At 39.9% G+C, this 25,818-nt stretch overlaps 1 protein-coding gene across 1 annotated transcript in view; it reads left to right on the top strand.

Moving 5' to 3' along the window:
* Positions 1–1,780: 1,780 nt before the first annotated feature.
* The window catches only part of WDFY4 (WDFY family member 4), a 146,380-nt gene continuing 122,342 nt past the window's right edge, over positions 1,781–25,818 (top strand). The window contains exons 1-11 of the mRNA XM_082310287.1: positions 1,781–1,881; positions 6,693–6,966; positions 13,333–13,447; positions 14,053–14,156; positions 15,607–15,753; positions 16,138–16,327; positions 17,489–17,678; positions 19,752–19,912; positions 20,256–20,708; positions 22,328–22,432; positions 23,314–23,504. Coding sequence (XP_082166413.1) covers positions 6,706–6,966; positions 13,333–13,447; positions 14,053–14,156; positions 15,607–15,753; positions 16,138–16,327; positions 17,489–17,678; positions 19,752–19,912; positions 20,256–20,708; positions 22,328–22,432; positions 23,314–23,504 — 1,917 coding nt within the window. The 5' untranslated portion in view covers positions 1,781–1,881; positions 6,693–6,705. The remainder of the gene's footprint in view (positions 1,882–6,692; positions 6,967–13,332; positions 13,448–14,052; positions 14,157–15,606; positions 15,754–16,137; positions 16,328–17,488; positions 17,679–19,751; positions 19,913–20,255; positions 20,709–22,327; positions 22,433–23,313; positions 23,505–25,818) is intronic.

Genomic DNA, 25,818 nt, shown 5'->3' with positions numbered 1-25,818 from the left:
CTCCTGAGAAATAAACGCCTCTGATCAAACAGCATGGATGGGCTTCTGCAAATGACCTTCTGTTTTGTGGTTTTAAACTGACACTAAAAGGGCGGAAATGGAGCACATTTAGGCTTGTTTCTGAGTTAGGAAAGGGAAAACAATGTTCTCTCTGGGTTGGTATTAATATTCTCTTTTGTGTCTCTGTGCTTCTGCCATGCATCTCACCACTGTGGTTTTGGCTAGATTGCAACTGGGAAAGTATCAGCTAATATGTGAATGGCCTAAGGCAGAAAAGTAGTGGATGTGTTGGCACAGCCTTTTGCAGGCTGCATGAGCTTGCTCAACCTGTGCTCAGAGCGGCCCAGAGGCCTTGCAGCCATGTTGGTGCAGCAATGAGTTCAGCCAGACCTGTGCATGCCTCAGTGGGGCTCACTACAGTGGCCAAATGCGACATTCACTGCAGCTGCCCTGGGTGTGGGTAGCTCATAGTGTGACCTTGAATCTGCCTGGAAAACACCCTGTAGATTATACTTAGTTCAGCTAATGCTTTCCAAAACCTGGTCCACTTAACGCTGCTGTCTGTACAGACTGGAGTGGATTATTTTCCTTGGGATATAAGGTGTATTTCTGTTTGCAGCAAAACTACAGAGCTGCTTAATTCCTGGTATAATTTGTAAAGGCATGAGTTAAACCCATGATTTTGCTGCTGCCTCTATTGATCTTTCTTTCAATAAATACATTTCCACAGTAAGGGATGAGAACAATCCCCTGAGGCTCTTCTCCTAAAACATCACTGCACTGGGAGAGGTCCCTGCAGTGTATAGGCAATTGCTGTCCTGTTTTATTACGTAACCCTATCAAACAGTGAAATCAGTCTGTCCAAGACTTGCTGCTTTTACCTTCAGAAACATCAGGAGTCTCCAGTCTGGATACTGCCCTGGCTTAGCTGGAAGAGAAAGTTAGTTTTCCTCCTGAACACTTTTTTCGGCATTTGAGTGAAGTAGATGTTAACAGAAAACAGATAGCTTTAACCACCTAGGATGAAATGCCCTCAGGTTTCAGTCACTGTAAGGCCATGATCCCACTGATTCTCAAGGTCACCGTAAAATTCTCGGGGAGAAGCAGTTTAGGAAACACTTGAATTTCCTGTGTAAAAATGTTTAAACTCCACCACCCCTTAAAAACCAATTATAAAGCCTTTCAGATGTGTTATTAGGGAAAATGAAAAAGCAACTAGACAACTAGGAAGTAGTCTTCCCCCAACCCCATAGCTAATCTAGGCTCCTTTATGTTGTCAGTGAGCTTATAGTGCTTGTTTGCCTCTTGATCTGAGTAGCTGCCTTGACCATTTTAGTAGAGAGGTCAAGGACTTAGCATTCACCTCAGCGTTCAAATATATTTATTTTAAGGGTACTGCATTTGAAGAAGGACTCCAACTGTTGCCTGTCCTTTGGGCACAGGTTGCACAGAGAGCATGAGCTTTGTGGTGCTGTATTCCTGTAGTAGTTTGGTAAACCTTAAATTTAAAAACAAAATGAAACAACAACCCCCATACACACACTCCTTTTCTTTGTGAATATGGTATGGGGGAAAACACTTGGTTACTCTTGACCCAGGGAGAAGCATGCAATGCCTACCAGGTTTATGCGTAAGCTGAATTGTTCTGAGTTGCTTTGGGAACTTGGTGGGTCCTAAGCATGCGCTTCTTTTGCTCTTCACTTCTGCTTTCCTCAGGAAATAAGTGCAGCAGCTAATCAGGTGATTCACAGTGGAAAGTTTAAAGAGCAGAGTGGGAGCCGCTGCATACACCAAGATGCCTAGTAGGACAGAAGCAGTAACGCTTATTTCTCTGGATGTGGTTATTGACTGCAACAGGAGCTGCCGAATCTAGGAGCCCAGGTATGTCAAGAGATTTGCTGTGAAAGCAAAAGGAACAGACTGTTAACTGTTGAAGGAAACTGCAGTATTATCTGCAGCTGGTTTGTTATGGTAGGATCATTTTCAAATAGCAAAGGTTTCGGTCAAAGTTCGTCCTAAACTGCAGTACAAGGAGGAAAAAGGACCGGCAGTTTGCTTGTGTCCTTTAATCTAGGGCTGATAACAGTACTGCAGATGTGAGGGGTATATCTGTTGCTGCTGCTAGTGGAGACTTGTTAGATTTGGTTTAACTGCATGTCCTTACCTAACGAGCTGATCAGAATTGCCCTGGTCTTGTTCCTTTGAGTTTGTTGCAACTATATTGCCCGTGACTGACCAGAAGCATTGTTTGCTCTCGAGATGGGGGCATTACTTCACTTCCAGGAGGACCACATCTCAAAAGCAAGTATACCCAATATCTGTGCTTCTCCCTTGGTTGCAGTAGGGGTATATGCAAGTCGGAGAAGAAACTGTTCCCAATTAGATATTTAGAAGCTGCTTTTTAAAACAGAAAAAATGAAGACTGGGTACATGAGGGAGAGCCTAAGTCAGTTTTATAGTTACTTTTGGATTGCATGAAGATGCTCTTCAAACAAAAATAGAGAGAAAATGCAGTTAAGTGTTTGAAACTGAATTAATGATTTGTGAGGTTATACTGCAGAAATGCCTTGTCCTACTTAGATGTACTCAAAAAGTAAATATATACTTGGACAAATGAAGTCCTAGTGTAAATGAATGCAACTCTTTTGGTAGTAATAGTGTCACAGCTTCTTGAAACAAGCTGAAATGATATTTATATTGCTGAAAAAGTAGGAGGCATGTCCTACTGAAATGCGACTTGTTCTTTGAACAGTATTCAACCTTCTCTAAGCTGACAAGTGTTTTAAACCCCCTCTATTATTTGTGTTCTGTCAACTATTTGTATTTCAAGGCACCAGCCAGGTTGGGCTCTTATTGTATAAAGCGCTGTGCCAGAACTTAGGAAGAGAGAGTACCTTCCCCGTGGAATTTACAATTAAATGGACCTGGCAAGGGTGGGTAGGATATTGAATTTTGCAACTTGTTTTAATTCATTGCAGTCCTTGTATTGGAGAAGATAAATAGAGTGACATCAAAGTGTAAAACTTTTTGATGGTGTTTTTAGGTTTACCTCATGAAATATGTCAAGTATGATTACTAGACATAGGACTGATAGGTGTAGATAATTTAAGAAAGGCAGAGGGAGCTCAAGGAGGAAGAACTGAGGTGATTAAGAGGGACAGAGGTAAGAGAGTATTAGATGGACAGTGTCTGGCACAGTGTTCATTCTGAGGTACTGTCATTTCCTGTGAGCACAGAGTGGTGTGAGCCACAAAGACGGAGTTCGTGATTGAATTGGGAGGGAACTAGAATTTGTGAAATAAGATGGTTCATAAAAGAAATAAGTGATGCCTTCTACTGCTTGGGTCTGTTACGGCATCAGACAGCTTTCCTGGGAAGGTAGTGGTATCCATGGTTTTAGTGTTTAAAATGATTGACTGGCATGACTGTTTAATGAACAGATTTATCTTGGCTGCCAAGGAAAGGAAGGGGGTATAAAGAGGTATCATACTGGATTTTTGGGGTGCTGTGAGCCGTGTGTTTCTGATAGCCACCAGAATCCTGGGTTTTAATAGTCAAGAAAGGGCTACTAGGAAAAGAAATATTTAAAGCAGGTAGTCCTAGTACTAGGGGTCTGATATTTAGTCTAATATGCCTCTTGTCATCTGGACAGTTGGAGTAAATAAGGAGGGAAATTGTAGTCCTCATTTTGCTTTCATGTACTTTTGGTGATTAGAGATTTCCAGGTACACTCAAATATCTGACATTTTTTGCTGATACTTACCATAAAAAGTGTATCAAACTCTGAAATTTGGTATGAGACTTGATTGTGTTTTGGTCAACCATCTTGTCGTGAGACCCTTCTCTGATAACAAATTATTTTTAAATGCATAAGTAAACTTCTTGATCTTGGTGCAAATTGGGATTTTGTAGCTGTATGGGATCATTCTTTGGACTGCTGGAGGAGTTAATCCCAGATAAATATGATTAAAATGTCATTTAAAAAATCATGCTTGTTCAGCCAGTAAGCTTTTAGTATGAGCGTTCTGCTTGTCTTCCTGCCAGCTTTGGTCAGGCCTTTCTTCCCTTTTTTCTTATCAGTCTGAAAAGGCGTAGCCACATTGCAGTGTGATTTCACACAAGCTTCATTTAGAACAAAAGGGAAAATACATTAATAAGTTCCACTTCCTCTCTGTTACCTGACGCTACTTTCTGAATGATGGCATCAGATTTATTTGATATATTTTCACTTTCATGTCTTTTAAAATCTTTATTATTTAGACTTTACTTTTTGTATCATTGTGATATTTATAACTTATCAAAACTGAAATAAGCCGTTAATTTACACTGAGGATCAGGACAAATGGTGGGATGTAGAAGAGAGCCAACATATAAGACCTTTTCTAAAATATCTAAGCTATCCTTAATACCAAAGATACTTGAATGCTGGACCCTGTGATATTGTGATTGGTCTAGAAGAATCGTTATTGTCCAAGAGGAACAGACAACGCAAAGGATTTAGAAGTCCAAATGAAATTGTAGGTGCAAGAAAAGGCTGTTAGGAGGAGGAATATTTAAAGCAGATAGTGCAAGTGGAGACAACAGACTAATACTAGAGGTCTGATATTTGGTTTAATATGCCTCTTGTAGGCTAGACGGAGTAAATAAGGAGGCAAATCATAATCCTCATTTTTCTTTCATGTACTTCTGGAGATTAAAGATTTCCATGTACACTCAAATGCCTTATATAGTCTGTTACAATTAGGTCTTCATTAATGAAATTGTGTGTGCGTATCTGGTTTTAATAGTTTCTGTGGAGAGAGGAAGAATTCTTTCATTACATAGATTCATAGAGTGAGAATTTTTTGAGCGACCAGCCCTGCTTGCCTTAGCTGTGTCACCAGCAAGAAAGGCCTGCTAAGGAAATTATGAATAGAAAGAGAGAAAATTGGCAAACATGTTTGCAGTGCCATTCAGTGCAGTGCAGTTCAAGCAGTGCTGTTGACTGGTCAGTCACTGACCTTCTGAGGCCAGTGTAAGCACTTCATTTCATGTCTCCATGCCTCAGTTTCACCATCTGTAAAATACCTGTGTAAAAGATTTTGGGCTGCTCTATACAAATGACTAAGGTGAATGTAGGCACTGGGAGTGAGTTGCTTGTTACTTAGCACTGATTTAGGCTTAGCGGAGTCGCTTTCAAGGTGAGAGATTTCCCTTAGGAAGGGAATGGTGCCATTTGGGATGCAAGAGCAGCCTCATTGAAAAAGTAACTCTCACTGAAGCCCCTAGAACCATACCCAGGTTTTCTCAACACACTCTACAGCTTCACAATGACTCAAGTGGGCCAAAATCCCATACCAGGGTTAAGTATAACATATGACAAATGTAACTCCCACACAGTCATGAGGAACAGAGTCTTCCTGTTTACTCTGTGCAGACAGTCATCACACTTTTTCTGCTCACAGGGCTGTTGTCTTAACACAGATAATTAAGGAAAACAACAGCAGCGAAACACAAAATGTTGTTGAGGTAGGAAGGTCCAGATTGACAGCCCTGAAGACTGATAAAAATTTCATAGTGTTTCATCTCCTAGTGAAGGACAGAGTATGGACTATGGTAGAATAAGTTACCCTCTGATGTAGTGTGAAGGATCAGCATTTGCATCCAAGTGTAGGTGTCTGCTGTGACCATCAGCTTGCTGCAGGTGGTGTGGTGCACAGTGACAAGATAATGTCACCCTCTTCATCTCTGCAGTATGGAGCTACTGCATGAGTGTGGAAGTGAAACTGGTTCATCTGGCTTGCAGTGGGCAGGACGCAAACAGTAAGCAAGCTGCATAGCTGGTGGATGGCAAAGGAAGAGAATCCCAAATATAGTCTTAGTGTTGGCTCATAATTTCTAAACCAGGCTCATAATAGTCCTTTTTAAAATGTATTTTAAGGGGTGTATGTATTGGTAGTGCAGGAGATCTGACTCAGTTTTTTAGTTACATTTGCTTTTTGGCATTTTTATTGACAGGCTAGAATGGCAATCAGAGATACTGTAGAGAACCTATTTCCTAGAGATGGAGGTACATTGGTCTTTTTCTTTGAGAGGGTATAATGATGTATTAAAGATTCTTCTAGGCTCTTAAAAGACAATATACTTTGTAAGTAAAGTAATGAGCTACGTTCATCTTGGTGACGACTCACCAGCTGCCTGCCCACACTATGATAATTTATGTGTGTCATGTTTTGAGTAGTCAGACAATGTCCTAGACACCAATAAGCATTTGGATGATTTTGATGGAAACTGGAGAAGCCTCATTTCCATCGGTGTAAACATTGGATTATATTGGCTCTAGGTAACAGGGTGAGCTCACAGAAGGCTACAGCAAAGGAATAGAGTTGCTGTGGATTCAAGGCTGTGTTAGTGACCTCCCAGAAGACTATGGATGAAAACAGGGCTGGAAAGTAGATGAGAGGACTTGGGGCTGAGATGAGGGTACCAGAAGAATTCCTCTACCTATAGTGCAAGATTGACCCAGTGTAGGTTCAATTTGATGGAAATGAGGCTGCTCATCAGAATTGGAAAAGAGCCAGTGGCTGCCAGCATTTCTATGCTTCTGAACTCCCCAACTCCAATAATTAAGACTGTCAGCGTCTAGTTTCATGGGACAGTTGGCTGGTAAGAGATGATGTTAACTGTAAATAACACAGTATCTTTAACTTCAGGTCTCATTTCAGCATGGACAAAGCAGCTGACCTCACGTGGCAGCTGGAGGATTCACCTGGCAAAGCAGGACAGCAAAGGCAAAGCCCTGATGATGGAGACAAAGCAGAAGTGCTGGGACAGCCTGCACACAGCAAGGACAAGCCACCCCAGAGCCATACCCTCCAGTGGGAGACTCTAGGCAGACAGTTTGTAGAGTATGAGCAGGTGGCTCCATTTCTCGTCCCAGAGGAGCAACAGAGAAGGCTGCTGGACTTTCTTCCCCTCTTCTTACAGGTTTGTTCTCCTTGTTGCCTTTGGTGCAGATGCCAAGGATGTAAATTTGAGTTTCTGTTGCTCTATCTGTTCTGCGGTCACCCTAATTGCCAGTGGAGTTAATTGGAGCATGATCCCTTTGTCTAGGTGATAATTACATTTTTTCCATTGGGAGCCTGGGGAAACAGTTTCTTGTCCTCCTTTCATCTAACTAACCTGCAATGTTAGCATGAGAAAAGTGTATGGGGGAGCACTGCTCTGCTTTCATGAATGGCTAAATTCTATTCGTGAAGTCGAGGGATATATTGATGAGACAGGCATGTTTCAAAGTGAGTACCCTGTGAAGAGGTTACTTCATGTCTGCCTCATCTATTTTATTACTCAGTTGGGGGCTGAGCACAGTTTCAGTCTGGGAAAATGTGGTTGTGGCACGCAGCCAGCTAGGGGAAATGCAGGGCTACAGTCTTAAGATGGAATTTTTGGGTTAATGACAGTGCTGTTGTCTACTTTTAGTGCTTGAGAGAGGAGCTGTGTTATAGATGGGGAAACTGTGGCATGAGGAGAGGAAGGTCATACTGTGGGTGAGGGATACAGCTGAGAACTAGAAAATTTTAGTTTGCAGGCTGCCCTACCCCACGCCCTAGAGCTTCCATCAGCCAACAATTTCTGAGATGGCCATATTGAAAGGTGAGACTGGAAGAGCTCTGTAATGAATGGGTTGGGTTTGTTTGCTAGAGTGTATGAAACATACAGGGAACTGTTTGAGTGGACCATACTGCAAGAGAATGGCAGAGCTTAACATTGAGAGGAGCAGAAAACCTGGCCTATCTTTAAATGTACTGTGGCCGTGTTGTAGTACAGAAGAATTGTTTTTCTTATGAATTACCTTGGGTATTTATGGGTATGGAATCTCTGTTTTTACACTCTCTCACTATGTAAGTCTTTCAGAAAGAAGATAAAAAATTCTTGGTGAAACCATATTTTAATGACGGAATATTTCAGCCATCTGTACTTGTGAGTTTTCAGTGCTTTTGAGTGACCAAACTCAGATCCATCTCTTCCCTACCTAGTTCAGCTGGTTTTCTAAAAAGAAGTTAGTGGGTAGGTGAGGAAAAAAAAAGTCAATGACATGGTCACTCTGTTTATATGGAAGCATTATGGGACATAAAAAGCGATACTCTGTAGTGAGAGGGACATTTTGAACTGTGTGTGCAGGGAAATCACTGTGCTCAGGGCTATGAAATCTTTGGTGTCCATGACAGTAAAGGAGGTATAACTTCCAGATAGTCATAAACATTTCGCTCAGCTGGATGGAGCACGAACATGTGAAGCTTGTAAGTCTTGCTGCAGAGCAGGACTTTGAAATTGCTGTAGATACTGGTGTCAGTTTACAGCACTGAAACAGGTCACCCGGTAGTGTCAGTGTGATGCAAACAACTGAGTTGCAAGTAGGATCTGGTGATGCCTGTGGTGAAGAGTTTGCTGTGTTTGAGTACAAGGTTGCCCTGGTCCAAGCCGGTGCAGACAAAATGAATGAAAGAGTCTGAAAAGGCAGTGAGTGTATAGCCTGGAGTCTCAGAAGGGGCTTTCTCATTTAATCTAAATGGCCCTACAGATATTTTACGATTACTGAACAAAGCTTTCACTTTTCACCACTTCCTCTCAATGTCTGGATTTGTTTGCATAGAAGAGTGTCCTTTCTGAACCAAAGGCTATATTTGGACAGAAGAGCTGTTGCTCTCTGCATATGTGCCTACACTGGAAACGAATCTCTCTCTGCATATGGCACTACATGTGCTGGGGCAGAGTTCGCTCTCTTGGGAGCTCACCACCTCTTTATCATCTCACAAAAATTCTGGCGTTGCAAAGGGGCAGTGTTCCTTGCGCAGCCTTCAAAGAATGCTCTTCAAAGTCAGATAAGACTGATAATTTGGCAGTTTTCTGTAAAGAAGCACCTTCTTGTTCCATGGATCTGCTTTTTAAATGGCTTGCTGAAAATTGCACTGTTCTTTTTCTGAGACAGCATAGCAACAAGATGCAACCTTTTTGCTTGGAGCAAAAGCCATCTGTTCTGCTTTTCCTAGAGCTGTTTTCAGACTTCCTATCTTCCTTCCTCCTGAAGCTTCATGGAAAACATACGTGCTTAATGCTTTGAGGGTATAAATTCATCCCAAGAAAGATAAACTTTGTTGTGGAAGATAGTCTCTCCAAACTGCTCCCTCCGGCTCTTGTAAGCAATGTATTGCAGGATTTTTGTGAAATTCTTCTGCTAAGGTTTTCCTGCCTCAAATTTACAATGAAATTGAAATTCCCAGATCTCAAGGTTTCTGAATTCTGTTGCAACTTTAGCTTTTGAACACCATATAGTGAACATGAAGTAAGCAAGTCTTGGTGAGATGAGATTATGTAGAACAACTTCAGATTTGCTGATCATTAACTAAATATGAACAGCAAGAACGGCTTTCAAGCAAAGGTCATTTTTTGGAGTGAAACTTTCAAAGGACTGAGGAAATTGTTGTTACTGAACAAAGGTGACAAAACCTATAAACTCTAGAAATCTTAGGAATTAAAAATTGAACAGCAAAGCAGGAAATCACTTATTTGTCATGACACAGGAGAAATAAACTTTAGTACCAGTGCATCAAAGGACAGCTATTCCCCAGGAGGCAAGCTGAGTATTGCTAAGGGACTGGCAATATTGTGCATATGCATATCCATCATGTGTTTCCGTTCTCTAGGGCTGAACGTCACATGCTTTAAGGTTGTAGAAAATGATTTCCTGAATTGCAGTAATGCTCACAAAGAGGGGATTTTAAATTCCTAAAGGGTATTTTGGCTACAGAATATATTCAGAATGGAGATGCGAATTTCTCATTAGCTTAACACTTCATTTTGTGCCCTAAGAGAGAGATTCTTCCCCTTCACTTTTCTTAGGTGTATCAGTGGAGCTTTGCAGTGCTTTGTAGGTCTTTAGGTGCAGATGTGTGGTTAGACCGTTTTGGCCTTGCATCATTGATTTAGGAGTACATTGTGGAGGATCTGGCCCTTTAGCTTTGAGTCATCGTGTCCCTCCCCATATGACTTTTACTCCTTTCATGTACCAGCCTTCTGCTTTGTGCTAAGCCCCTGGGCTGGCTTGAGCAAATGAATCTCAGTTTGTTGTACGTGTTATGAAGTTCTTATGGAAACTGCCTGGCTTCCTTCTGTTTAGCAGGGGACTCTGCATAAGCCCTCTCCCTCCTTGGAGGATTTTCATCTCTTGCTTTTACTTTCTTTGTTTGATCATGCAGATGCCAGTGCATCTCTGTCTTTTTGTCTTAGAGTGCTTTAGCTCTTGCTCAGTTGGATGGAGAGAGAGGGCACTAACCAGGAGCCACCAGGAGATGTGGGGGCTCCTTACTCACTGATACTCCTTGATATAGAAGGAAAAGGTGGAGGAGGAAAATGTTAGTCATCTGCTTGTGATTCAGGCCTAGGCTGGGGGTTATTTTAATGTGCCCTCTGTATTTTCCCTCTTGGTGTCTCAGAAAGTATCAGAATGTACTATTACATGGCTGGCTTTTGAGCTAGCATCACTCCATGAAGTATGGAATAGGAGGGACAGATGGCAACAGCAAACACAGGGAACTTATGGCAGAATCTTAAACATGTAGAAACAGGCTTAAGAGAAGGAAAGAAAATCAGATTACATTGATACTGTATTATTTGAGTTTCCCCTGAAGGCAGACATCCTGGAATGGAGTCAGGTTGATATTCTTCCAGATACAGATCTTTTATAGGCTCAAAGATGAATATGGAACTGATTAGGTCTGTTCTTAAAGGAGAGCGTATTCTAGAGGTTGGTGGCTGACCCACAGGAGGATCACCTGTAAAATCAAATCAGAACATTAGTGGTCTGGTCTGTAGTGAGATGGACTAGCTAAATTTTTGCACAATGGTAGCATTGCTATGAACCTTTGATTACTGCTCTCTGCTGTGTCTGGTCTGAACTTCTAAAATGCGTCCTGTTCTTTCTGTTAGCAGAAGAGTGAGTATAACAAGTCCTTTCTGAATTGTTCAGAGGGTGTTCCTCTTTGAGGCAGAGGGACGGGAATCTATCACTGCTTTCTTCTGAAAAAGGGTATAGCTTAATGACAAACATTGTATATTCTTAAGTGGCTGTGTGGGTTTCTTGTCATTGTGTTTGCCCAGCTTGCTTCTGGTCTTTACAGATATTCCCTCACTTCTGCATCAGAAGTAGAGGAATCAGTGGACCTTGCTCCTGCAACTGAGGGTCTCTGAAAATCATTTATGGTCAAAATCTGCAAAAACTAGCTTTTTTTTTTTAATATTGTTGGTTGATTGAAAATTAATTGATAGGCACACTGTGCAATTTTATTTCTCTCTTGTAGCTGAGAAAAAAGAGTTGGGTGCAGTTCCAGACAGGTCAGTGCAGTAAAATGAAGCAAAAACCAGGTGCTTGCCTGATTGCTGACAGACAACTGACACTTTGCGGGGAAAGAAATAGCTCCTCCACAAGCTGCCATCAGCAAAGAAAGAACAAGTAATTGAAAGCAATGGTAGGGAAGGAAATAATGTTTGTAGAGGATCTTCTTTCACAAAGAGCTGCACTGATTTCTTGGCAGACAGTATTATGGGTTGTCTGCTCCAATTATTTTAGGAGAACAGATGTGTTACTAATTTTGTTACCTTCCTTTCATCATCTGGCCTTACAGCTTGATTTTCCTGAACTTTTAGAAAGAGGAAACTTTTGTAAAGAAAATTTTCAAGGTTGCTGGGGACAGAGGTGTCTCAGCCTGGTATTTAGAGGTGAATGCTGCACTATTGCTAATACATTGATGTGTGTAGCATCGGATGTTCTATATAAAAGTAATGGTACCTGATTCTCGGAGGCCAGTTGGATGTGACAGTATTATTCTACTGGAATATCTTTTTAATTTGCTTTTGCTTTTTTTTTTTTTTCCTTCCCAAAGTCAAGGCAGGGACTTGGCAGTGCTAGGTTAACAATTGTCCTTAACAATTGGCCTTAATGATCTTAAAGGTCTTTTCCAACCTAAATGATTCTATGATAAACTTATTTATAAATTGTTTATAAACTTGTGTATAAATTTGTTTTCCTTGGGTAGCTATGCATTTAGGACTATGCCTTCCTATTTAGGGGTGCTTATTATAGCATAGGAAATGTTTAGAAATCCTGATCTCGTAAACATTTACTGTCATCATCTCAGCATTTTAGAAGTGCATTTTTTGCTACATCAGCACCAATCTGTACTCATGATGTAAGCTGGCTTGTAATGTTATAAATTCCTCGTCAGGCAAGGTTGTCACTCCAGGTGTGGCAGCCTACATCTTAACCTCATAGACAGTTGGGTTAGGCAATTCATATTGCTGCAAAATCACATCCAGTGCCTTTTCGGCTAGAATATTGCTGTATTTTCAGCCCCTTTCCCCATGTTTTCTTTTATTTCCTTAGTTTGCAACAAAGATTATTTCTGTCTGGCAAGAAATGCTGATTTTATGAGCCTTACTTTCCTCCCAAAATAGGGTAGAATTGAAAGGCAAAAACTTTATGAATGTGTTAAAAAAAAAAAAAAAACACAAAACAAAACAAAAAAACCCAAACCAAAACAAAAAAAAACCCAAAGGATTTTGCTTGTTTGTTCTTTCTGTGATTTTTATAAATTTATTGACTTGAAAGAAATAGTTCAGTTTCAGGTGAATCTTGGCCAGTATACTGCTAACTGGGAGCAGTAGTCCTGTATTACCATGGTTTCTTTTTAACAGATCTGTTGCAAATGCTCCATGAGAGCAGCAGTTCCAATCCCATTTCAGTCTCTAAGTAGTTGAGACTGTGCAATGACTTGCTGAACAGAGAAAATAAAATTTTTATTTTTAATTTTTATTCAATTAAATACTCAAGTTCTGTTTATGACTAGCTTTAGTTTTGGGGAGACCAGTTTTTGGAGAAGGATGTAGTTTTATTGAAAAATTCTTGGACAACTGTAGCTGTAACCTCTTCAGGGTACAGGGTGTTTATGTTGTATTTCGAAAGGGACTAGCATGCTTTTTGATACAAATAATTAATGGCACAGGGGCTATGACAAACATTTACATTGTTTTGATTGTATTCAGTGGAAAAAATAATGTAAATGCTCTCTAGTAGGTGCGTTACATGATTCAAAAGGTAGTTCCAGGTTGAGTTCTGTATCTGTAGTGTCAGGCTCCTGCCTGCCTGGCAAATACTGCTTAATGGACTACGCTGTCTGGAGATGGAATTTTGCAGGGGAATGTTAGATTTATGTTTGTTTATTTATATTTATTAGTACTTCTCAATCTACCGAAGACATGCTGTATCAGAAAGACTTAACAGTTACACTTGGATTTCAGGCCTGGGAACAGTCTTCTGGAGTGATCATATTCCCCAACATTCAGCTGTTAGCCAGTGAGGTTTCCAAGCTTCTGACAAAAGAAATTAAGAGGAACCTCAGTGGAAAGCCTGCAGGTAATGATCCCATACCATATTCAGCGGATCCACTTCTTCTGGGAATGTGCTGTCGTTCAGCTGTCCTCTGTGCTTACCATGAGAGGAATAAAGGGGGAACGGGAAAATGCTAAATGTAGCAAGCCAGATCTTTAGTAGGTGTGAGCTAGCACTGGTTTTGGATGATTGCACTGAAGATCTGGCCTTGTATGCCATGCTGACCTTGGTTTTGGAACTTTTGTAGCTGGAAATGTATAATACTGCAGCTATGCAGTAAAAGAGTAGGCTACACACTATTCTGAGAAGCTTTCTTTAATGAGAAAAATATTGCTAGCCACACATAGCTTTCCTGGTGGCTGTTGTACGTTCTTTCTTTGCCCTGATCAGCTGGCAGGCTTAATGAACTGAGCTGGTATTCCCAGTGAAGCTTGTCAGTTTGAAACGTGGTTTATATAAACTGACCTGAGCCTGATGCTGGATCAAAATCCTTTTAAGTCCTTCTATTCACTTCAGTGGACTCCTGCTACTGTAATTTTGTTAAATTTGTCAGATCTGTTAAGAAAGGATCAATGCAGCATTTTCATCATTCATTAAGGAATTAAAGTTTAATGTGTTTGTGGTAACAGAGGAAGCTCGTCTGGCTTTGGAGCAATTGCTACGACAGAAAGGGGAAGCAGAAGATGGCCGTTTGCTCCTGAAATCAGTGTATCTGCTCTCACAGACTGACTTGGTAAGAGAAATGAATACAAAGGGGTATTTTTGTTTGTTTTGTCTTGTTTTGGTTTTTTCCTTTTTATTTTAGAGAAGCTGGGTAGCCACCCCAACAGTGGAACACCTAAGCTTCATAACATTTGTGTTATCCCCAATGCTTTGTGCTTCAGCATGCCCAGCGTATACAGTCAGATAGAGGACACATCACCAGGTTTATAGTCCAAGCTTTTCTAAAAGAGGGAAGTAAGTGCTCTGTGCTTTCAGATACCCTTTCTGTTTTGATCATCAGGCAGCTGTTTTTTCTAGTGTTCCTCTGATTTATCTTTTTTTTTTCCCATTGTGTATCACTGCTCTTCAACCTTTCTTTGTCACTCCAGCTTATATATCAAAAAGATGACTAGTGAGGATCTGTCTGTCTGGTAATGCAGTGGCTGAGTTTTCCATCTTGATAGCCTCTCACTCTGAAGCATTTCAAAGCATTTCACAAACTCTACTTGTACAGCCATCCTGAATGCAGACGGGCATCAGCAGTGCAGCCTGCTGATGGGCATCAGGGGTACGCTTATCCCTAACACTGAGCTCAGCAGTTTGTCTAATCGTTATTCAGATACATGAAAATAAAATCTTACTGTCAGCTTCTAATGGACATGTTCTATGTTGTAAGGAGCTCTATAAAATTATATATAGTTAGTCACAGCATGAAGTTCCTGATGAGGTTTGTGTTTTTCACAGATTTAAGACATTGCTAATTTTTGTAGCACACACACTCACAAAACTTCATATCACAAACCTCACTCTACTGTTTAATTTGCTGCTGATTTTTGTTTGGATTATTGTGTGCCAAGCAGGCACACTGGGACTTCTCTGTAAGTTGTACACAGCCGTAGTGAAGATGGGAAGAATCTAAGTGTTGAGAAACATTGTGGAGAAACAGTGTCTCTTTTATTTATAAAAGCTATAATTAGAAGTGTGTGTGCAGTTATTCAGTATGTTACAAAAGCAAAAGCATTATAGTTAAATTGCTGCTGTGCTGAGTCAAGGAGGGAATGGAGAATTCATGCTTTTAATATACCAGGCCTCTATAGCTGCAGGGTGTCCTATGAACTCATGATAAAGGAGGCACTGTCTGCCCCTGGACTTACTGCTATTTTAGCTGCTAGTTAGTTTGCAGGTTGTGTGCTTTGTCGACTGTAGGTCTCCTTATGCAGGACATAGTAAGTATCTCTGCCAAAGCTGGAGTGAGAAGTCCTGGGAATAGCTACGGCAACACATGGTCAGTGTGTTTACTTCTGCCAAATGGATTTGTACAGCCATGCTATATGATTGCCGCGCTTGTGTGCCGTAGAGTACTTGTAAGGATAAAATGCTCAAGTAGCTCCTTCATCTGCCATGACTACACTCAGTGTGTAGAAATACAAGAAAACTCTGATCAGCTTCTGGAGGGGCTGATTTTTATTTTCCTTACTTAGAGAACTATGTGGAACATCATTGGATCTGGCCTTCCAGCTGCTCTGATGCAGTGCCTGTACCTTTTCTTTACTTTTCCTCTGAAGAAAACCAGTGATGATGGAAAGACAAGTGAGGATGACACTCAAACTCAGGAAATGCTTGTTAAGGTGAGATGCGCCTCTGGGAGTTCATTTGCCCTGAGTACTCAGATGTTCACTTAGGCTTTTAGCTGGTGAGTGATTCAAACTGCCAAAAAAGGAGTAAATTTGGACTGAAAATGATTGAACAAGCATCAGGAGCAGTATAAAACAATCTGAGATAATGCCACTATATCCCTTTTTTCTTTTTGTTAAACAAAACAACATGACTTTGTAAGTGGGGAAAAAAATCCATTGAGAGTATCCTGGCGATAGTTTTGCTTGTTCATTTCACTGCATCCTTTCTCCTGGCATTAGTATCAAACTATAATGCCCCCCTCCAAATGGATTTTTCTTCATCTCCCAGATATTTGTAGAAGTGTTTATTGTAGCTGATGTTTGTTTGCCTTTCAGATAATGCTTAACATGTACAGAGAGGAACAAGGTGTAGAGGAACTTCTGGCAGCTGATAAGCTTCAATCATTAATTATAGCAACTGCTTCCCTCTGGGACCAGTGTAGCCACTCGTGGAAAGTACCTACAGGCCGTGTGCTGAGAACAATTTCAAAGGCTCAGACCAAAAACAGCATTGTGTACCTACAAGGTTTGGTTTAGTAATTTGGATTCTCCTTTCGTCGTAGCTCCACTGAGAATGAATTCTCAAGAAGAGTCTCCCCGGGATGGATAGATTTTTGTTTCTACATCATCTGGTAGTCAGTCAGTTGCAAAGTATGGGCTCTTGGCTTTCTAGACAGGAGCTTTATTTAGTACTGATAGCCATCTGGAAGCTGAAGTTTTTTCTACATAAAAAATAAAATTACAGGCAAGAGCCAATCTCACCTGATCACACTAATGTAGGCAAGGACAAGATGTATTATGTTTTTTTTAAGTTGTGTGACTCAATGTGTGAGCCTAAGGCTCATGCACACTCTAAATACAAGGTTGAGGGCACTGCCAAAGGAACAGTATCTTTTGGGACAACATCATGATTGGTTGAGTTACATCCTCATGTCTTCCTAGGCTTTATTAGAGTAAGCAGTTTTTTTGTTAAGAAGTGCAAAGGCCATGAGTCTCAATTTCTTAGAAGGAAAAAAAATAGTTTTATAATCCACACTTTACTGTCAGTATTCCTTGTTATGGAGTAACTGCATAGAGGTATTTTTATTTTTTAAAATAAAAATTTGGTTTCCTGGGTGAGATTGAAAGACTGGAGAATAATAATTCTAAGAGTACTGAACTGTTTAGATATTTTGAAGCTGTCCTGGAATGACTGGCCATCAGATTAGACAAGAAAACTAGGCTTCATCGCTCACAGCAAGATGTGTATACCACATTACATATGCCTCATTGAGCAAAGAATTAATCTGTGAACTCTGCACAGAATATGTGATTGACTTAGTACAAGACAATTAAATATGTCGGCCTCCACTTACCTTGTATTCAGGCAGCTGGATTCACTGTATATGAATCTTGGTGAGTGGGTGGATTGGAAGTTTGTACTCCTGAGACTGAATCAGCTTCTGGTGGTTAAGCAAAGAAATGCATGCATACTTTAAAACCAGAAATGTTCTTCATGTAGCTTCTGAGATGAGTGTGGTGTTCATATATCCTTTTGTCTTTTCTTTCCAGAAAAAGAGTGAACTGACTCCTATTTTACTGGGAAATAACTTTGAACTTCTTGTTCCATTTTTGTTAGTAACTTTGAACTTGTTTGACTGTCAGTTCTTAAATACCTGCTATATTTATTTTTTTTTTTCCCCCACAGCTGCGGACTGCATTAAAATAGCTATTCAGAATCTCTTTAAACTGGCTGATACCCTACCTGCTTGTGATGTGTGTGAAGCTGCTAGTATTGTCTTGTGCTTTGTGAAAGATTCCTATCCAATATCACCAGCTTTATTAACAGAGTTTGAAAATAATGATGGCTACCAACTCCTACTAAAAATTTTACTCAGGTAAGTAGAGAGGTTTTTAGTGGGGTTCTAGAGGATGGTAAAACTTTGTTTTCAGAACGGATGGTGGTCTGTTTTAAAATATGAATCATGTAGGTAATCCCGTGTGGATGCAAAGCCGGTAATACCCTGATACTGGGTCTTTCATTGCTGTTTTAGGAAGGGAAGCAGTACATAACTTCTTCTACTGAAACCATAATGGAATTAATGGTAGAATAAGTTAGTCTACAGGTGGGATAGGGACTTACCTAAGACAAGATAAAGGTTCTTCATCAATTAGTATTAGAGGGGATGTAGGTCAGAGATATTTGTCTCAGTTAACTCTTGATGCAGGAATGCAGTCAGCTAGGGAAGGAAAGCTGATCTCCTTGCTGTGCAGAAAACAAACAAACACAACACCACCACCCCCCAACTTATATCTGAAATGGTTATGTTCTTCAGAACTGAGAAGAATATGAACATATCAGGACAAATCCCCATTAGTTATCCTAATCAAACATACAAAGTAGAATCTTTTACTCTCCTTGTCTCCTTGCATTGTCTAACCAGGCTCTGAGTTTGCTATGTCAAAACAGTACATTATACCACTTCCCTGAAGCACTGAGGGGCTTTTTTCTGGTTTTCTTTAATATCATATGAAGAAAGCATTTCCAGTTCTTCTCAATCTGTTGTTGTTTCCATTCTGGCTTTGCCTTTTCTTGTACTTCTCCAACACTTGCAAGAACTTTTGTCCCTGACCAGTATATTAGACTGAGGGGGGGTATTTTGTAATTTGGATCTAGAGGATTATCATTTCAATCATGAATCCAGAGATATCCATAGATGAGTATGATTTCTGATTATTTTTGGATGGCACAAAATTATTAACCTACATTGGACGAAGTTTTGTCTTTTTCTGGCAGTGTTTTTTTTTTTAGTTACCATAGATTGTCTCGCTTTCCCTTATAAATAAGCTGTGTTGAGAGTATATTTCTGATTAAATTCTATCCATATAAGGGCAGAAACACCCAATCTTTATCCATAAGGGCTATGACTGCCCCCGTCCTTTTTAACTGATGTAACTAGGCTAGAGAGACAGAAATAGCATACAGGTGCTCAGGGCTTCAGATTAGTCTCCCTTCCCTGGCAGAAAGGGATAGACAGAGCACCTCTTTCCTGAACACTTTGTGTGACCAGGTTTCCTCTTCTCTGGTGTTTGGAATTTCTTTTCAGGTAAAAAGAATGTTGCTGATTGCATTCTTTCCCACCAAAATGGATACTAGCATTTGCCCTGGCCCTTTTTTTTTGTTTGTTTATATCAAAACAGAACATATTTGTTTTTTCTTCTGAGATTTTCCTGACTTCCCGTATCAGTCTATTGCTCTGCTGCTAACCCACACCCAGATGCTGCAGTTTTCCTTAAGAACTGACCCCTCTAAGCAGTACAGAATAGGACAATATGACAAGCAGCTCTCTGCCCTTTGACAGACTCTCACTTCAGTCTAAACTATGGCAAATCTGGGGTTACAGTTCAAACTGTTTCCTTATGTAGGACAGACATGCCATCTTCATGTCTGATTCACAAAGTGCAGGCAATACAATATTTTTCCCTTCCTAATGACTGAGATTTTTCTGTTATTTATCTCAGTAAGGTAAGTCCCTTACCTTGCCAACCTTTATGCCTATCTTTTAATGTGAAGTATTAATTTTTTGATCTCTCACAAAATTTAAACTTTTACTCCCCAAAACAAGCATTCTTTTGGAGAGAATTACTTTTTTTTTTTTAAAGAAGTACACGTAACTGGACTAAAGTCCAACATTTATCTTCTTTTTCTTCAGAAGAATCTTACAGTGTCACTTCAGTTTTCTTCTTCAGTTTGTAAGTTTTGTTCTGATTCAGAATATGCTACCATGGTGTGGAGTTACTGTTTGTAAAGTGGTTAAACAAGTCACAGAAATAAGACAGACAGTAAAATAGACTGGGGAGGAGTGGGGAGTAAAACGGGTAGCTCATGTGTGCTCAGTACCTGGTGATAAATCCAAAACGTTTGTATTACTAAGGCATGAAGATATGACTATGCCAAGTTTTGTTCCTAGATGTGAGGGGTTGCAGCAAAATGAAGGAGATCCCTATCTGGATGAGATCTTGGACATGCTGACTTGCCTTACAACCTGTGGAAAAACTGAACTGAAAGTTTCTGGCAACATTGTACACCCACAATTACCGCACTTTAATTTTGAACAGACACGGTCTTCTGGTACAGTATATATATATACGTATATATGTGGCTATGTAGACGGGTCATAGAAAAATGAAGTTCTGATCAATATGTGTTTTAAGATGGAGGAAGGAGTATGAGATGGCATCTTCTGATCTATGTGCTTAATGCTGCAGGAGCCTGAATGCTACCTACATCAAAATGAACTGACCGTGTCAGCTGTAGGGTCTGATCCAAGGTTGAGAACATGCCTCCCAATCACATCCCTCATGTCTGTGACTCCTATTTCCACTCTCAGAAATAATTTAACATTGTAGTTATGGTGCTTAGAGTCTTAAATAGCATTGATGTAAAAATGATCTCACCTGGTTTTACCCCACAGGAATGACAGTGAAAAACCTCCAGGCTTTTCAGGTGTTGCAGTCCATTTTCCAGAAAAGTAATGATCAGCACCTGGGTGGAAGAATCTTGGCAGCAATTGGTACCATATGGGCCTGGGACACAGTGAACTTCTTTCTTCTGGAATGGACACTACAACCTATCAACCAGTTTACTGACATAATCCATTTCAAACCACACACAGTCCAAGTCCAGTTCTTCAGACTGGTGGAGTCCATAGTGCTAGACCTGTCCTATGTCCCTCATGAAATTTTGAAGAAGGTTCAGTATTTGATAAAGGAAAATATAGTGCCATTCTGCACCTTAACAGCTCTCCGGTGTCTTCTCAGCATGACCAAGAAGGACCTGTTATTCAGCGACATATTCCGTGACTCTGGGCTCTTAGGCCTACTGCTGGCACTTTTGAGGAAACAAGCCAAGATCCTGAGGAAATCAGGTACAACTTAATGTCATTCACAATGACTGTTGAAGTAGGCAGATCAATAGGAACGAATGAACCTCTTTCTACGGGCAATTTATAAATTTTATATACTGAGTAGCTAGATTTTGTCTGCAAGCCAACTGGCCTAAGTTTATAACATACTAAGGTGGGTCCTCTCTGAAATCTTAGCTGTTTATCATTCTATTTGCTAGACTAAACATTTCTGGTCTATTCTTCACCATGAATTATTCTGGAGGGTACCATTCAGCCCACACTTTTAAACACATCTGAATTTGGGGTTCTCTAGAATGCCAGCTTGAGAGTAGAGGAAGAAAGAGTTTTCCACAGTGCTTAGTTCCTCTGGAAATAACACTTAATCCTGAGGACTGATGATGGAAAGCAGTTTCTTGAATTTTGGCCATGTACTACCCACAATTACTACCACCCGTTGTCATCTGATGTAGTTATCTCCTATTATGAAAACAGGAAGGTGATAGTCCTGGTGTGGTAACTCTGGGGTACAGCTGACTTAGGGGACGGGCTCACATATTTAAAAGTTTATAACTGCTATTTTAAAGAAAGAAAAATGCATAATAACATTTTCTATGCCATATGAATTGGGAAAAACCTTTAAATTTCAGTGCAACAGTTGTTTAGTAAAGGAGGAGGGACCCAAAGTACTGGGTATAACTTCTGATGCAGCAAGCACAAATGAATTATTTATACACATTTATTTCAAGCAACAGAAGGAATATAAATTTCACCAGAAGTTCCAGAGTGCAGACATCCATTACCTGCAAGGATACTTAGATTTACATTCTTGATATCAGAGAACTAGAGTTTTGTACAAGAGTACTTAGATAAGGATTGTCAAGATAAATACCAAGGTTTTTGAAAACTTATATTCTGGGTATGAGCTGGTGCATAGGGGCTTTCTTCTGTCTTTGCATTAATTTCACTGCTTTAGATCACTTGGTGATCTAAATGTTATAGAATAAGTGATTGAATGGCTATGTAATTTGAAATTTAGACACACAGATGAAGAGGGACAGGTGGAAAGATGCTGTGTGAAGTGATCACTACTTCCCTCTTTTGGTTTCCAGAAATTTAGCCTGCAAACTTCAAGACTTAGATATAAAAATAACCTACCTTACGCTGTCTGATCCTGGAAATGTTTGCCTTTGAACCTGCCAGGGGTTTCTGCTCTTCACTTTTAGTTTAAGTATTTAAATACTCCCTGTTGCTATAATATTTTACCACTTCATAGCTCATAATCTGTAAAGTTCTTTTATTTGTGTGTGTTCCTACTAGGTATCACTAAACAGGTAACTCTACGTCAGTTGGGAAGTGGAAACACCACTGTTACCAGTATTTCCTATAGTTATGTGGGAGATCTGGGCTGCAGAGCATAGAATCAGACCTGTGTTTCCCAATCTCAGACTAGACCCTGATGACTAGACAATGCCCTGTCTGTATTTTGTTGTTCATTTTAAGGTTCAAGTAGCCTGTAAGTAACATTTAAGAGAAAACTAGAATTTGCTGGAGAACTGGTTTTCCTTTTTGGTTTAATATATTTTAGCTACAGTTAACAATGTCTTGTATAAATTGTATTATGACTTTTAATATACTGACAGCTGGAACCCATCTGTCCAGTCTGGAAGAAGGCACTGAGAAGGAATTAAATGCTGTGATGCTGAAGATGGTGGCTGCCCTTACAGTGGGGTCTGTGAGGAACACTGGTAAGAAATGACATATGACTGCATTACCTTTGTGATATTTGGTGGTAAGTGGCCATGATGTCTTTTAAGGAGCACCAACAAATTTTCCAACTTTTGTGCTTCAGTGAGAAGTGGAGGACAAAAGCTAGAAGTGTAGGTATAACAGTATTACACCAGGAAGAAATGTGGCAAATATATTCTCATCCTGCATAATGAGCCTTATCCCAGTAGTCACCCTGCTTCCCTCATCAGTGTGGATACTCCTGAAGTGTTTACATGGAAAACACAAACTTACCTTGTGGAAAACAACACTCTCGTGTGTGAGTTTTGTATTGTTTGTTCATCCAGATTTTCTTTCATGGTATCGATTATTTGAAATCTTGATGGGATCAGATGCGTGCTGGGTAACACTCATATGTTTAGTATTGGCATACCTAAGAGGTGTATGTGTGGGAAATCTTGTGGAACACAGTAATGCAGAAGTGAACTTTTCTGAATACTGGAATCCACTCACTTAATTCACTCTTGAATCCTAGAATCATCATGTTTGCAGCATCTTACGCAATGCAAACATATTGCCACAAATTATCAAATAGTCCCCTTCATAAACTAAAGAGATGTTTAAGCTGAAAACTAATAAGGCGTCTTTTCCTTTTCATTCATTATTGTATTGGGAAGCTGTCATCTCTGATGATTACAAACCATGGTCATCCAGTCATTTTATCCCTAGTTGTTCTTGTACTGTTCAGTTTGTGTTGTCTTTAGCTGAATGAGGTCTTCTTCTTGCGTCTCCTGCTGTATTTGTAGAAATTTGGCACTTTACACCAACACTGAAAATCTGCCTGTGAAAACTACACGTAAAGGATAGTTTAAGTAACAAATGATACCGTATTTGTTCCCAGTTGTTCTGAAGGACTACGGAATGGTGCCATATATCAAGATATTTTTGGATGATGAGTGCTACAGGACTGCTACTCTCAGCATCTTGGAGCAACTATCAGTCATCAACTATGAAGAATATATGAGTATTATTATTGGGGCCCTCTGTTCTTCTACTCAAGGGGAACTACAGCTGAAACGAGATCTGCTGAAGGTAATTAATGTGGTTTCTGACTTCATTGTTGTTTTCTTGGAAACTGCTTGGCTTGTGGAAAATTACTCTTAATCTCACCCCTAGCACTGTGTTTTTTTCCAAGAAGGTAAGTGCAGAAGAAAAAAGAGCCTTGGGACAGTTTTGGTTCTCATAAATTGGGCACTGTGATTTTTAACGATGTATGTATGGTCAACACCTTCACTCAGTATCACATTGTGAAGTATTTTGAAGCCTTAAATAGTAATGCAGGATGGAGAAATGGAAATGGCAAAGGGCACAGTTCTATGAGCCTTTCTATGTAACATGACAGAGAAAGGAGAAACAAATGTGAATGCAAGTGGAGGAGATGTGGAGGAGGATGTGAGAAGAGGTAAAGGAGTAAGATTGGAAGGGGTAGGGTAGGCATGAGATGAACAGCTTGATTCTGATAAGTTTCCAAGGTTTAAACTTTACTGTCCTTAATTTTGTCATCTCTCACATACACCAGTGTCGTGGAAAAAGAGATGTGAGGTAATTGAAAGAAGGAGTCTTATGAATGCTTGGAGGAAGAAACTAAAACTATTCATAGCCTCTATTGTGTTTATAGAGGGTCTGATCCATAAGCAATGAAACAGGCTAAAGAATCAGTGTGTTTTATTTTGGTTTAGATTATAGGCATCAAATTGAAAAGCAACAGTGTGGTAAGCACTAATTTAAAGTTTCATTCTACCTTCTCTACCAAGTGTGAACTGAATCCACCTTTCAGCAGCTGCTTCTGTGATAAAAGAACCATGTTACTTTAAAAAAAACAAAAATGGGACGAAGTTTATAGCTTTGATTTGAAAAAGTAAACTTTAACAATATTTGTGGAAAAGTTGAGTACGGTGTCCAAACTAATATGAAAATAAATGCAGCTTCAGTGTCTAATTTTGACAAATGATAACTGTATTAAAGCATAATGTAAGCAAATGAATTTATTATCTGCATCCATTGGGACTGTGATTGTGTTACACACAAATTCAGATTGATTTGCTAATATATATTTAGCTGTTAAAGCCTGAGCCCAAATGCAATTAGCACTGCCGTATTGCAGTGTGGCACGTGGGCAATTATGAGGAATAACAAATAATGGAATGTGAAATAAATTCTGTTAACGCTAACCGAATTAGGGGGTTTCCAGCAGACATCAGTTTTATAGATTCAAGACAGAGGAATACTAACTCATAGGCGATTAAATTCTAACTGAGTTAGAGCTGGAGGAAACGTGGTTACTGTTGACCTTCTCTGAAATGTGTTAAAGCCATCCTGATAACTTCAGCTCTGAGTTATTAAATTTACTCCCTGTTCAGAAGTCTCTGCCTGGTTTGATACATTATCATACAAAATTGAATGACAGTAATAGAGTTTTCCCCTCCCCCCCCAGTTCTGGCAACCCTTTCTTACAGTCCTGGATCCTGTTACGGGGAGATATGCTTATGTTAGAAACTGTTCCTCTCCAGCAGGTTGTGAAGTGAACCTCTTTCATTGGATATCTGTTGGGAAACTTCATATGTAAAATTATCCCTTTCCAATGTGAAAAGTCACAGCCTGAAAGTTCCCTGGTGCCAGAAAGAACATCATATTTACAAAATGAATTGTGTAACATCCCAAAAAACTGGGATGGATTACATTCAAATACAGTAGACTGTTTTCCTTGCAAGCTCTTTTTTCTCACTAATTTTACTTCCACCACTACAACTCTTAATAGCTTTTCTAGATTTGTTTTAAAATGGCAAGCCCATAGCATTCAAAATTTACAAGTGGCATAGGTTGGTTTTTATGCATGTGTAATAATTGTCAGGTGACATTCATTTCTAACCTGCTTTAAGCCTACTGAAGTTAGAGAAAATCTAATGACTTTGTTATCTTGGGATCTGACTCTTTATGACTTTTTACCTCCAAAGTGTTGTGCAAACTTTTTAAAAATAACACTACTGAGAAAAGGAATTATTATTGCCTTCCTTAATGAGGAGAGCCTGCTGCTTGCAATATTCTTTGGACCATCCTGTGTTGCTTCTTTTTTGGAAAGGGTCTGCTCAGTCCTATGAGCAAAAGTCTAGTGTGGCTGCTCATGTGTATTCAGGGCTGTAAGAAGATTGGCCCATAGAGAGCTGCGCCACCTTCTCAGTTTCTATATGAGGTTATTTACAATTGAATATCTGCTTTCATTTAATTAAGGCAAAGGCAGGTTTCTTGAGAGAGTCTGAGAAGACTGATGAAAGAATAGCCAAAGGTCTGAAACTACCTCTGGCCAAACTGACTAGGATATGTAATGTAGGAAATTTGATTTCTTTGC

The sequence above is a fragment of the Platalea leucorodia genome (assembly GCF_965183815.1).
Source record: "Platalea leucorodia genome assembly, chromosome: 4".
NCBI lineage: Eukaryota > Metazoa > Chordata > Aves > Pelecaniformes > Threskiornithidae > Platalea > Platalea leucorodia.
The sequence above is the reverse complement of the archived record's forward strand: the minus strand, read 5'-3'. Positions and strand labels throughout refer to the sequence as shown.